The 15,106-nt window shown below is 40.6% G+C and overlaps 1 protein-coding gene across 1 annotated transcript in view; it reads right to left on the bottom strand.

The window, feature by feature from the left end:
- OTC (ornithine transcarbamylase) overlaps nucleotides 1–14,815 on the bottom strand; it is a 30,069-nt gene extending 15,254 nt beyond the window's left edge. Inside the window, exons 1-4 of the mRNA XM_009558612.2 lie at nucleotides 14,739–14,815; nucleotides 10,552–10,690; nucleotides 9,892–9,973; nucleotides 2,812–2,899 (exon numbers count right to left, since the gene is read on the bottom strand). Of these exons, the coding sequence (XP_009556907.2) occupies nucleotides 2,812–2,899; nucleotides 9,892–9,973; nucleotides 10,552–10,690; nucleotides 14,739–14,815 (386 nt within the window). The remainder of the gene's footprint in view (nucleotides 1–2,811; nucleotides 2,900–9,891; nucleotides 9,974–10,551; nucleotides 10,691–14,738) is intronic.
- Between the last annotated feature and the right edge of the window lie 291 nt (nucleotides 14,816–15,106).

Here is a 15,106-nt window from a genome sequence, read left to right as displayed (position 1 = left end):
CAATCCTTCCACATAATTTTGTCATGGAGCCTAAAGTCACTCCTTCCCAAATATAACACCTCTGCACTTTTTCATTCATCCCCCACTCCTCTGGTGTGTCCCATCCCTTCTCAATTTCAGTTCTTTTAAGCTATTGTAAACAGCTGATCTTCGTTTTTCCAGCCTGGTGTGTCAGTACCCCTGCTCATCACATAAGGTTCTGTCTCTTCAGCCTCAGTCTCTCATCATTGGCCTCACATCTTCCTCCTACTGAGCCCACTGTCAGCACCCTCCCCTCCTCACCCTTCTCAGTCAAGGAGCTCTCTGCTTACAATGCTAAGGCAAGATGCTTAGAGAACAATACTTATTTACATCAATGTGAGAGATTTACCTTTTATACATTTCACCTTTAATATGACAGAGCAAGCTATGTAATTTTGACTGGGAAAATCCTACACCTCTCGTTCCTATAGAGTTGTAGCAGGGATGCATGTGCTCTGAGGCATTAAAATGGCACATTTGAGGAAGCTATAGCTGTCCTGCTTAAATGGGGGCTATGTCCCAAGGCCTACAAAGAATTTCTTCTGAGGGGATGTATTTGAATCCCATGGCAGTGTACGAGTTCTGCTGGCCTGGACACTGTTGTTACTGGACACAGTGCCTAATATACCTTTGACTTGCCTATTAAGTCTCAGATTAATCTGTTCCCTTTGGAGGCCCACAACTTCACACGACTTTTTAATCTTTCGAACTCACAGTTACTGAAGCAAGGCAGTGGGGCACATTTTTGTTGAAACATTTGAACACTATCTTTTCAGCTTACTTTGATACTGGAAGAGTCAAGCATGTAACGGAGTGAGGGCTAAGTACTGTCAAGCCTCAAGAGACTGAAACTTTTAGTTTCCGCTATTAACACTCATGTCTTCTACTTTGGTAGTGTAGCATGAAAAGAAAATTTTAAATGTTCAAATGCTTAGTATTATTTTTACAGTTTCCTTGGATTCATCACAGAGAGAACAACGACATAGTTCTCAAATAACCTCTCCCACTGACTGTGAATATACAGCAGAGGCATAGAATCATAGAATAGTTAGGGTTGGAAGGGACCCTAAAGATCATCTTGTTCCAGCCCCCCTGCCATGGGCAAGGATACCTCCCACTAAATCAGGCTGCCCAAGGCCCCATCCAACCTGGCCTTGAACACCTCCAGGGATGGGGCATTCACAACCTCCCTGGGCAACCTGTGCCAGTGTCTCACCACTCTCATAGTGAAGAAATTCTTCAGAGGCAATGGAACCTCTGCTGGTTGACTGCATACTTCAAAGTGAGGCTGTCGAGCTTGACCCTGCATACGTTTCACCAGAACAAAAAGGACCTTTCAGTCACTACTAACCTGCCTGCTGCTGTGTCTAACTGAATTGACCTCAGGCTGCAAAACGGCTGCCTAGAAAGCAATACAGTACTGAGGGTGGATGAGTCTTTAATACATGCAGAACTATGAAAAACAGCAAAATACAGCCCCATGTTCTACCCACTTCCTGCAATATCTGAGGGAATCCACTGAGAAAAATATTGAGCTCAGTTCATCCCTGCTATGGCAGTGGGGATAGGCTGGTAGCTACCCATCCCTGCAATCATGTGGGATTGGGCATGATTAAGATCTTCCCAGGGTGCCAGTACGAGAACAATGCTATAGCCCAGCCTCCACAGGAGTCCTGACAGTGGGTACAGCTGTGGAAAAAGGCACATGAAATCACAAACTGTCTGCAAAATCTTGGTCAAGTTTGGTGCTCCTAAAATAAGGGGATCAGAGCGGCCTTCAGGGCTGCCCTGTCACTGCCTGCAGGCTAAGGTTCACCAGCAGCTGGCCTAACAAGGATAAAGGAAGTCTTTTTTATTTTGCTTTTTGATTTGCCAGTCAGCCGCACTTCCAACTCCAGGAGGAGCAACAGAACCAGAAGGTTCTAGTCTTGTTTGAATAGATGTGCTGTCTTCAGTGGAGCTATAAAACTGAGGTTCATAAGTTGGTTCTATTGTGTGACTGTCACTCTTGTTAACAGTCTATATGCCAAATTTCATAAAAATATTTCTCATTGTGAGATGCTTTGGCGAGTTAGAGTGCATGGAATGATGATGTACTGAACTACAGATTCTGTGAGTATTTAAGAAATTCTGATCTGTATTTAAGAAATTTGGAGTGCCTTCTGACATTTTCCAGAAAGAAAATAGAATCATAGAATCATTAAGGTTGGAAGGGACCTTAAAGATCATGCAGTTCCAATCCCCCTGCCATAGGCAGGGACACCTCCTGTTCTAGTACCTCACCGCTCTCATGGTGAAGAAATTCTTCCTTATGTCTAGTCTAAATTTGTTCCTCTCCAGTTTATACTCATTGCCCCTAGTCCTATCACTACATGTCTTTGTAAACAGTTCCTCACCAGCTTTCTTGTAGCCCCTTCTGGTGCTGAAAGGTCGCTATAAGATCTCCTTGGAGCCTTCTCTTCTCCAGGCTGAACAACCCCAACTCTTTCAGCCTGCCCTCATACGGGAGGTGCTCCAGCTCTCTGATCGTCTTTGTAGCCCTCCTCTGGGCCTGTTCCAAGTTTCATATCCTCCTTACGATGAAGATTCCAGCACTGGACACAATACTCCAAATCAGGTCTCAGGAAGGAGGAATAGAGGGGCAGAATCACCTCCCTGCTGGCCACACTTCTTTTGATGCAGCCCAGGATACAGTTAGCCATGTTATTAGTTTTCAAAATTCTTTAATACAGGTTTCAGCCTAATCAACTACCAAATACTTAGCGATTGATGAAGTGACATTTTACCAACCTTGCTGTATCTGTGAGACTCTCATTAGTGCCCAGATGTATATCTTGAGTTGTAAGGAAGGAAGGATACCCACCAAGAAGAGCAAAACCTACAGTGAGGACAAATAAAAAGAGAAATTAAGCACCAGCACCTTATGTTTACAGCCAGGATTCAAAATCTTCTTCATGTAAAAGATACTTACAACAATAAAAGTAAAACTCATCAGGGCATCTAAATGTTTCAAACACTTAAAGTCTGACACACAAAACACCAATAAATGTATTATGGAATAAAACCACTCAAATGCGATCCTTTAATGAAATCTGTAGGCATGAGTTCTAATCTGTGGCCACAGAACAGACATTCAAGCTGCAAAGCTATATATGGCCAAAAGCATCACAGTGGCTCCCTGTTAAGAGCTCGGTAATCCATCCATCATGCTGAATTTCTGTCTCAAGGGATTTAACATCCTAGAAGGGTTATCTGAGTCACTAGGTGTAATTCCACATCCTTGCAAGAAGCTTTCTTGGGGCTTGCATCTATAGTCACTCAGTTAGAAAACATCAAGTTTCATCATACACTATAACAAACTTGAGCTGGTTCACAAATGACCAACTGCCTTAAAAATCACACTGACAGAGAGAGAAGGAATGATCTGTGGCACTGCCAGCACTCCTCCACTCCACAATAATTAGGAATTTATAAGTCGAGCCAAGTAACTGAATGAATTCAGTCTGAAGAATGAAATCTGTTCCTGAACAGGAAACCATAGAAATAATCATTTAAGAATACAAAACACTTTGGAGAACTTAAAAGTTGTCTGGGCAGTATTTTGGATAAACACAAACTACATGCTAGGGGCAATTCTTAGGTTCTGTCCTGCCTTATTTCTGTTGCAGCACCACTAGAAAGCTAACTCAAGCAAACAGCTGACATTGACAGGAAGGCAAATAGAGTATTTTTGACGACAATTGTATCTCATTGCATTTGCCTGGTTTTAGCTTAAAGCCTCCCTTCACTGAATCTCAGCGTGAAGTCCATTGTGGCCACATATTGGGAGCATGGGGCCTGAGGGGGGCTGTTTTGTGAACTATTGCAAATGGTTTTGCATAAGCCTCGCACAGGACATAAGGTCCTACAACTGCAGACATACAACATGAAGAATTTGAACAGAGCTGTAGGTAGCTGTGTAAGGTATTTTCTGTGCACTGGGCAAGATTTTCTGCATAAGAAAAACTCCCTTCTAGTAAATAAATTGTCAGGGAGCTCTTGCCCTGTCAATAATATCCATGGTGAAGGAAATTTCCAGACAGTTTAGGTGTGGACAAACCAACCTTGTCAAGACAACGCTGCGGAGGAGTGAGACTTTTATTGTGACAAAACTCTAGAAGGAAGGCCATCTTATTTTTATTGCCAGGAAGAGAAAGGCTGCATAAAACAGAGAAGAGCCCCCCGTTCTCTACCAAAATGTGATCTCTTGGAGGTGCTAACAAATTTTGTGGTGTTAGGGGAAAGTAAAGCAGGGTGCAGGGAGGAAAGGAAAGCAGAATAAAAAAAAAGAGAGTGAAAGAGAGAGAGAGAGAAAGAGAGAAAAAGAAAGAAAGAAAGAAAGAAAGAAAGAAAGAAAGAAAGAAAGAAAGAAAGAAAGAAAGAAAGAAAGAAAGAGAAAGAGAAAGAGGAAGGGAAGGGAAGGGAAGGGAAGGGAAGGGAAGGGAAGGGAAGGGAAGGGAAGGGAAGGGAAGGGAAGGGAAGGGAAGGGAAGGGAAGGGAAGGGAAGGGAAGGGAAGGGAAGGGAAGGGAAGGGGAAGGAAGGAGAGGAGAGGGAAGGGGAAGGGAGGGGAGGGGAGGGGAGGGGAGGGGAGGGGAGGGGAGGGGAGGGGAGGGGAGGGGAGGGGAGGGGAGGGGAGGGGAGGGAAAAAGGCTAAAATACTTGCGCTGGTTGTAGCCCTTAGATGGCACTGCAGACATTGCAGGACTGCAGTTTCAACATAATATTTGCACAGGCCTGACGAAGATTAAAAAGTTGATTCCACAGCTGCTCTTCAAAAAGGGATTAAACCAGGAGTGAACACTGAAACCTTTCACAAATAAAATCAAGCAACCCGTTTCAGGCAGCAGGTCTGGGCCACACAGTTGGACCCCTAGCACAGAGCAGCCCTTATTAATTTCCATCCCACACAGGCAGCAGGGTTGAAGTTAGGTCTTCCACTCTTCATCCTTTCAGCCAGTCTCTAGACTTTAAAATGCAATCAATAAAAATACCACTGGCAAATCATTGCCTTTTGACTACCTCAATTTCTTTAAAAGTCAGATTAAAAATAACAATGTTCCAGACCCCAGCTGAAGCATAAATCTCTGCTCTGTCCAGCCAGTGTATACTCATTCTATTGAATAGGTCTGATGTTTACTTTCCCTTCGTCATCATTAGGGATTGCTCCAAATCTCAACAAGATTAGAGTTATACACAGTCAACTTTTAAGAACGAAACATCATTTATTCTATTATTACTTTTTGCTGTTAGAAAAGCACTATGCATTTTCTGGTTGTTTTGCTCTCCCTTTTTGGTTATTCAGAAGCATTTTTGTATTAAGGCAGGAAGAATGTTTAACTCTCCCCAAACACTTTCACCTCCTCTCTGCAGTTCAGACACAAACAGTGCATTTATAGGAATGTGTAAGCAAACTTTTGCCTAGAATGACAATCTATCTATCCAAAGCAACCTTTTAAGTCAAGACCTCACAAATGAGATGTCATTTATAGTAACTTCTCCTGTTCATCTTCTTGTGGGTTTTTTTTTGAAGTCATATACAATTATGCCAGTGATTTATCCCTGCAAGTTCCACACAATACAACAGCTCTGCGTTTTAGGCTTCTAAATGCGTATACTTGGTAGATGTTTCACAGTCAAGACAGGTTCCCACGGACATGTTCTGTTTTCTGTAAATGATACCCAGGTAGAAAAAGAGGAAACTGGCCATTTATTCAGAATTGTCAAATGTCAGGCTGCCCAGTTGGAGCTACCACCTTGAGTCTGTGTATATACCAGAGTCCTAATGTGTTAGGCTTTCTGTTTGTGAACTTGCCATCTGTGTAGGGCCTGGGAACATATTTCCATCCAAAATTTTCCATCTGGAAATAGAGGATCTCTGTGCTCTAGCTTTGTATATAGTTGCAGAGACAGAATCTTTGCTTCAGATTCTTTCATCCAGACTACTAGTAGAAAAAAAAAAATTTGACTTTCTAAGACACACAAGCACCAGTTCAGCAAATAGGCACAGACTGGAGTGCTGAGTTAAACTGGAAGATCTAATCCTCTTTGTTGTCACAAGCTGGCCATATCCAAAGCTACATGCTAAGTGTTTATATGAATCTTGGTACCTTCAACAAACTGTATTAAATGTTCATACTGCAGAGCCAGAATAGATTATTTCATGTCCATAATTCTGTTAGTTTTCAAAAATGGACAGTTCTATGCCTCAGGCTGCAGCACATTATTGAGCCACTTACACAAACTCTTTCACATAGGACGTGAGTGATAATGGTTGTACAGATATAGGTTAAACCTCCATTCCAGCCTGTCCCTGCCACACTGGGTAAGTAAGTGGGCCAAAGTGAATCCTGCAAATCATATATTAGATACGCTGTCATTGGTCTGCCCTGTCATCACCAGGAGACATACATAGCCATCTCCTCAGGCTCAAAGGAAAGATATTTCTTTTATATTTCAGACTTCTGGGTTTGTATTTGTTCGTTTCTTCACTACCTGCCAGGATTTACAGTCCAGGAAGTATTTTTCAGTTTAGACTGATAACAAAGAACTCTTCTAGGCAGCATTCACAGGAACATTCCCAAAAAATAAGCCTGAAAGCTGATAAAGAGTTTTTTAAAGCTACTCCTCTAAGTGGAGAGTAAGCTAAAAGAGTACTCTTGCCCCCTCTGTAATGTGGCTAAGCTAAATAATAGTAGCTATTCCAACAAAAAACAGACCCTGTATTCCTGCCATGTAATACCATTCCCACTACATTAGAATACACAAAATTATGCAATTATTGCTGTGACTGTATGTAGTAGTCTTTAAGCATGGACATCACGTTCCCCTTCCTCTCCTGTGTAAGAGGAGTGAGCTGGGAGTAATTCCACTGAAGCCAGTGGCAGGGAACCTCTGTAAAGCTGTTAAGACCTTGTATATTTCAGTGCATGGCAAAAGAAGGTTAGGGTCTGTATTATTTCCTCTGCATTTCTACCCTGTGATATATTGTCTGCATTCAGTGTCTGTGAAATGCTTGGATTTATTTATGACTTGTTCATTAAAACGTAACTGCAGCTGTATATTTTAAGAGGCACGGTGACAATCAATATTTTCCACCAAAGCTATAACAAAACCAGGGTGTTCACCTTTGTGCCATGCCTGAGGATGTTTATTTTACGAGTAATAGATGACCATGTGGAATACCTTTGTTTTCAAAAAGTACGCAAGACTTTATGCAGATTGGGGGGGGAGGGAGGGGAGGGTTGTTACAGGCTGGAGAAATGTGCTGACAGGAACCTCAAGAAGTTCAGCAAGTGTGAAGTCCTGCATGTGAGGAATAACAACCCCACATACCAGTAAGTGATGGGGACCACCCAGGTGGGAAGCAGCTTGGCACGAAAGGACCTAGAGGTCTTGGTGGGCACCAAGTTGAATATGAGCCAGCAATGCGCATTTCCAGCAAAGGTGATGAATGGTGTCCTGGGTTGCACTAGGCAAATATTGCTAGCAGGTGGCACTGGTGAGGCCATATTGAGTGTGCCCTGTTCTGGGCTCCTGAGCATGAGAGAGAAAAGGACATACTGGAGAGAGTCAGTATGTCCATGTTAACAAAAGGCCACAAAGATGCCTAAGGAATTGGAATCTCTTTCATATGAGGAAAAGCTGAGAGAGCTCTCTGGGACTGCGTAGTCAAGAGAAGAGTAGGCTCAGAAGGAACCTTATTGACTGATATAAATACCTGAAGGCTGGGTGCAAGGAGGATGGAGCCAGGTAATTCTCAGTGCCATAGCAGGCATGAACTGAAACACAGGAGGCTCCCTCTGAACATCAGGAAAAGCAAGGGTGATTGAGCACTCTCATAAGTTGCCCCAGAAGGTTGTGCAGTCTCCACCCTTGGAGCTATTAAAAAACCTTTTGGACATGGTCCTGGGCAACTGGCTCTAGATGACCCTGGACCAGATGACCACCAGAGGTTCCTTCCAATGTCAACCATTTCTTTTTCAGTAATGGTATTCTTTATGGGCATAGGAACAGCAGGAGTTCTTAAGACTTCCATGGTGTTAATATATGGCAACAATCTCCTAGATACTACACAGAGCAGATTTTGACTGCTTTCCAAGTCTCTATTTGTTAATAATGAAACCCATTGATGTTCATCTATTTGTTCCTGAGAGTTGCAAAGGTCATTTAGGTTAATCTCATCACTAGAACCTGTCTCATAAGTGACTTCTTTCAAGATACTGAAGGTGAAACTCCTGGGAAATGCTATTTGAGATGACTCAGATATGTTATAAATAAACACTGCTATCCACTCAAATGCCCACTTTCACTGGACATTAGAAAATTAGTATTAAATTAGTTTATTTAGCTAAAAGGAATACATAATCTCACTTTGTTTTCAGTTAGAAATTCCAAGGGAGAATTTGTATGTGTTAAAAGGCAGCTGAAATGTATAGAGTTTCCATGGACAGAAAAAACCTTGCATCTGCCTTTGAAACAAAGCTTTAGGCTTAGGGGATTTAAGACCAATTAACTGAAGGTGTAAAGTTAATGCACAGAAGTTAAACTGCATAAACTCCCTCGTGGAAGCCCTCACTCAGAAATAACTTGCTTTTATTTCATCAGAGCTTAACAGCTCTTGGATGAGTTTGCATTCATTGACTACCATACTTAAGTGAATTCATTTGAACTTTCCTGAGCTTCCCCTTTCCATAAGCCTGCAAAAGTCATGGACTAAATAGTGCTTCCCTCTTAATGCATAAGCATGAAGGATAAACAGATTCAGAGAATTCACAATGCCCATGTAGGAGTACAGCAGTCAATTAGAAACTGGACTAAAAACTTCAGTATTAAAGGTGGGTGGTCTTCACAGGGAAGGAATGCATAAAAGTCCATTCATAAATCTTGCTTATCTGGAGAAAACAGAAAGCAGCGGCAAGTCTACATAAAGAGTAGGATCAGCAGGCAGCTGTGCTAGAGGATACAAAGGCAAATTCAGAAATGCTTGCAGTTAACATATCGGCTTTTCCTTCCATATTTTTACCTACTCCCTTACACCTTGTAAAGAAATGTGAACACTCAACAAGTTCCCTGTCTGTTCACTGGGGAGAAAAGGTCTAAAGGACAGCGGGTCAACTTAAATGTGAGACGGGCAAGTTTCTCCTTCCTTGATGCATCGCTAATTCATAGTTATTCCTTGCTAACATGCAAGCACATGAATGACTTATTTCAGCAGTCCCATTGACTTCGTAACATCTGACATGTAGATAAAGATATGTATGTGTTACAGTGTTTGCAGGACCTCATCCTAAAAGAATAATGCTCTTATTAGGCTAATATCTTATTAGGCTAATGTCTTGGAGTCTCCAGCAAGTTATCGTTCCCCGTAGGTAATCATATTAGTTTTTTTCCCTGATTTATATCAAGGCTTTACTATGATTCCTAGCCTAAACACATACTCTGAAATGTGACAATGACAAAGCATAATAATTAGTAAAATATTTATTAAAGCTTGCACAGGATTAAATTCGTGATGTTTACTGTAATAGATGTTAAGAAATGTGCATCTTGCCTGTACAACTAGGAGGTTACACTAGAAATGCTTACTTCTGCCTGTTATTTTACTCTGATAGATCGTGTTTTGAAGTGATCTGGTGAAGTTTCAGTGACAAAAGTGATGTGCTTGTGAGATTAATATGCAAGATGAAACACAACTAGCTGCCTTTCTTTTCCTATGTTTGCTTTCAAATCTTGTTTCTCTTGAGTAGAAACTGCTAAATACAAAATTATGCAGTATCTACCGACAGTATACTATTTCATATGGAATCTGACTGTGCATTGTTCAAACCTACCTGTTTCTGCAGATAATCTTGTTCTTGTGCTTCTCTTCTCAAAAATCATGGCCAAAGATTTTCCTTGCATCAAAGGCAAATACTGGAACATGAAAATTGAAGGCATTTCAATTTTATAGTCAACGTACATTTTACAGTGTGAAATACTTCTTTCACATTTTAATTCAGCATTAGAAAATTTACATAGGGTTCTTTTTTAACTGTAGCTTTGTTCTCCTGCCCTTCAAGGAATTTATTAGCAATGGAAAGGGTAAAGGGGAAGAAGTAATTCTAGGAGCAAAAAGCAACTGTGTTTTGGCGCTCAATTTGAGCTAGCATTAAGGAGAACTCTGATACTAATTTAATCCCATGGATGGAAGCATCTTCAGTTTCCTACATTTAGTGCTGTGTGTACACCACGTGTCAATGGATGGGGTTAGCCAACAACAAGGAATTAGCTGAGAAAACCTTTTTACTTGTGAAGTCCTCTGAAGTATTTAAAGAATATCTCTGAACACTTTACAAGAAGGCTTTTTGATTTGTAGCACATAATTTAAAGTATTTAGGAGCTCAGGTGATGTTGTTTAGAACAGGACAGCTGAATGGCTCATTCGTAATATTTTTCAGAACAATACTTATTTCAGCATCTGAGTGACTTTAATAACAATTAAAGCATTTTACCTCTCCTTTGTGTTTTATCCTTTGTTTCAAATCTGAGGCCATCCACAGCAAATACTTCAGCTCATCTGCTGTGTAGTTGTGTAAAGTAAGGAGGTCACGTCCTTTCAGGTGAACATTCATTTGAGCTGGTTGCCCATACCTGTGTCAAAAGAGCAAAAAATAACACAACTTTTGTCATTTGACAAAAAATTGTACTTGTGCTAAAGCCAGTGATCAAACAGTTGAAATTCCTCCCAATCCCCTTATTTGACCCAGCTGGATCATCTTGATGAATTGTGTTTATTAGTCTAAATAACTTTTACTGTCAGATAGACACAACACACCACTATGCACTATATCGATCCCCACCCTAACAGTATCTCAAACTGTACTATAAACCGTACATTAGATGTAGTTTATTTTGCTTCTGATATGAACAAGATTTGACTGTATACAGGCTAACCTATTAAAGCAAATGCATAAAATCATTCAGGGCGTGGTGGAATAGCTTACACATAGACTGCACTGAATACGAGGAATGGATCTTTCTCCCTCCTTCACACTTTCTGGATGAGTATACGCTTGCCATGTTCCACATCCACCAATACAAGTGGTGACATTTCCATAAATGTGTCTGAAATATCTTGATTATACCGAGGAAGATGTGAAAAAAGTCCAATAAAACATTCATGTGCTCTGGTTCTTCTTCTACCACACAGGAGACATTCTAGGCATGTGCAGTGCATTTATTCAGTGTATTCTGACATCCAGCCAGATTTACGACTTTAGAATCACATGAAATTGGATGTTTATAATCACACACAGAAGTCACATGATCAAATTTCCTCTAGCTTAAACTAGGTGTCTTAACGAAAGTCACTCCTAAGCCTGTGCTTCCACGGGCTAAAGATTAATAGTGGAGAGTGGCAGCTTAGCCCTCTCTGGCACTGTAACCACAGCCCTCCTTAGCATAACACAGCCCATACTACACTCTTGCTAAGATTTGGAAGGGGAGAGGCTAAATGTGTCTTTTTAATTAAAGGCAGCATTTTTAGACTGATCTGTTGGAATGAAGATCAAAGCAATGCAAACAAATGGACAGATTTGACATTGCTGCTTTTATATTTCCAGGTAGGCTTTCCTTTATCTCTCACCTTTGAGGCTAAGCTCAGCTACAGTACCTGAAAATTGCCAAGTCCTGCAGCCCACAGCTAGGAAAATTCAAGGGAAAAACCATAGAATTTCTGTTCATACTTCTGTTTATTCCAATAAATAAAAGCTGTGGTAGTAGACAGGCCTATTATGGCATCTAAAGATTTTGGTGTTGTATTAGTTAAAACTGGAGGGAAAGACTTTTTCTGCAGAATTTTGTGGCACAGGCTCCAACTGAAACTGGAGGAAGCTTTTAAGGGCCTGGTACCACACATTGTTACTGTTCATTTGACATCACAGCACAAACTGCATGACTATCAAACTATACAGCAGAATTTTTTTCTTTAAGTGAAGATATCTAAACACTGTGTGTTTTCCTTCTAGACACCTTAAATGTACTTTAGATACACATTATACCACCACCGTTACTAAGATTACTTTTTTCACAATGAAAAGGATTATGTGTAGCAGAAACAGAGATATATGAAGAACCAGACCATATAGATGCCCTGCAGAATAGTATTGCTGGAACTCACTGTCATGTATCATGGCAATGTGCTCCAGAAATCATGCAGACTGCCAGTGGATCCACCACAAAGATTCGCATTAATGCACACCATGAAGAGTCCAGTCTCTGCACAGATGCCCAGACTGCAGGAGGGCCAGGCTTTTCCACAGCACCATGCAGATACAGGAGCTGATTTCTTGTTTTCTAAATTTAGAGTAACATTTTCCATGTATTTTCTTAGAGAGTCTCTGAAAATTGATTCTTAAGTGCAATACAATTTAAACTACATATTTCTGGCAGCACCATTTAAAATAATAATGCATGTTTCCAAGCCATAAAGACTAATCTTCACAGCCTCACAATAACAAGTGAAATAAAGTTACATATTTTGCTATGTGTTTTCCTTTTGTCCGTATGCTTGTCTCCAACCTGAGGTAAACAGCCTAGAAACCGTTAGGAAGCATCCCAATGCCCTGTTTTTTTAAATTTGAAGAGGGTATTACAAAGCTATCAAAATAATTTCCTATATTTCTATAGTCAATAGCTGCAGAATAGAATATACCTGACAGTATAAGAAAGGGATGGGTCAGGCAGCTTCCACTATAGCATGAAACACAGCCTACCAATGTAAGCTACTGATATCCAGCCTTGAATACCAAGGCTCTTAGTTAATATTCAAGGAATTTGCTTTAACTTCAATGTGTAAGCTCTGAAGGAAAACAGTTTCATAGCTGTCAGTTTTTAATTATTATTGTTTTTCAGAACAGGAATTTGCTACCCTATCCACTTTGGGGAAACAAAAAAAATACTTGTCTTGTTTTAAAATCTCCTTTGTTGCATTGTTTCCAGAGCAGCTTTAGTGCTGCATTCTGAGTTTCTAATTGCAGCCTAAAATTCCTTCAAGGAAGTTAGAGAACTTCTGTTCATTGGTTTTGTTTTACCATTTGGCATGACTGAGAAGTGAACTAAGAAATATCCACCACTAATTTCTGCACTGGTAGGTAGCAAAGCACTAAAATTGATTACCAGAGAGGATTTGGAATTACCATGCATGGAGATCTTTGAGATATGGCAAAACAAAGACATGGCTGACCTCATATGTTGTTGTCAGGCTACAAGCAGAAAGCCGGACTAGAGGTCTGTTCCTGACCTTTACATTCCCATAATGATTCTGTTTTATTCCTATGACCTTCAAGAAATGCATTCCCTTTCCAGTTGTCCACATCCTTTGAAAGAAAGGCAGAAGTGGGCAAATAAATTCCAGAGAAGGAGCATAAGACAACATGCCAAAGTTAAAGTGTAACAGGCAGAATTGCAAGGTCAAGCAGTTGGCTCATTCCTTTCTGAGGAGGGACAGCAATTACTTCGGACTGTTAGAACAGACTGATGAGATATTAGATTACTCTGCAGTATTAACCATAGTGTGTTTAACTTGTAATGCTCACAGACAGTGAAGATATCTTCTGCCATATGTTATGATATAATGTTAAAAAACCTAAAAATAACAAACAACATTATAAGGGGAGCTTAACAAATTGGATTACTTTATTGGAAAGCCAGCTTTACTGCAGTTGTTTTCCAAAATTGCTTGTCTATCATCTTAGTTAACCAGAGCAAGTTCTCGCTGATTGCCAGCAGTGAAAATTCACAATTCATAAAAAACATTATCACTCAGGCTTTAGGACCACTTTAAAACCACAGAAAATAAATTAGAGAACTTGGAAAACATTTGTGCTTTCATCTGATGCAATGTAGAAATGACAAATAAAAATGAATTATTGCATATTAGGATTTCTGAGAATGTAAAATTCCCATGCATTGTTTTCCAGCACTGATCATTTGTTACAAAATGCTGTTAATGCTATTCTGCTTTTCTTATTGACATCAACACGAAAACCTAGGAAGGTGTGGAATTAAGTTTCAAGTCTTTAACTTGATTCTGGATATGTGACAAGCATGAGAAGCTTCTTACTGAAACACTATCACACAGGTACTTTTCTGAAGGTACAGGGGCAGGCACATCTATGTGGTTGAAGAAAAAAACTAAAGCTGGGTCACACAGCCAGGTTTACCTGGTTAACGCTGAACCTTGCATCATATCATACTTTTCCTTCAAACCTCCGGTGTATACAGAGATAAAAAACTAGCAAGGCAGAGTTCCACCTTGCAGTTTCAAGGAGAGAATTTCTCCCCTGGTATTGGCCATGATAATTTTCTAAATGTGTTTCCTGTACTTTATTCAGACAGCTATTTATTGATTACAGTACCTGCAGTATATACTGACCTCAAGAAAAAACAATCTTTCTTGACTTTGTAGCTAAATCCCACATAAAGTATTAACACTATTTCACAAACATTAAAAGGGAAAATCCTCAGGTCCCCAAAGATGCAGACCTTGCTGCCTTGGAAGGCAAAAAGGCATTAAAAATTTTTTAAAAAAGCACTCCTTTCTCTGAAACGCTCACTCCTCCACAGGATTCAGCTGCTTTCGTCTCCAGTTTTCTGTTAATGTCACTGAATGGCAGACAAAACCAATGGATAAGCTTACCAAAACTGTCGCAGCATCTCCTTGCTGGTCCTTGTTGGTTTTGCAATACTGAAGATGTTCCTCACGTTAAACAGCATCTTCTGTTCCTGATATACTTCTCTTAGTCCCAACAAAGAAAGTTAAGAGAAACAAAGGTATATGAAGCAGGTAGCGAGCTGCGCTGCTGTGCAAATGAGGGAAAACCAAGAACCAAAGTCTTTACTTTCCTTGTCCCACCCGGGGCTGGGCCTGGAGGGGGGTGACACGGAATCTTTTCCTTGGTCAAACTCTACGGATAGAGATTTCTCTCAGGGCCCATTGCACCACTCATGGTGTGTGCTCTTCTCTGTGGGTCCATCACATTATACTTGTGTCAATACCATCCTGTA

Source organism: Cuculus canorus, chromosome 1 (genome assembly GCF_017976375.1).
Source record: "Cuculus canorus isolate bCucCan1 chromosome 1, bCucCan1.pri, whole genome shotgun sequence".
Classification (NCBI taxonomy): Eukaryota; Metazoa; Chordata; class Aves; order Cuculiformes; family Cuculidae; genus Cuculus; species Cuculus canorus.
Note: the sequence above shows the minus strand (reverse complement) of the source record. Positions and strands in the feature narration are given on the sequence as shown.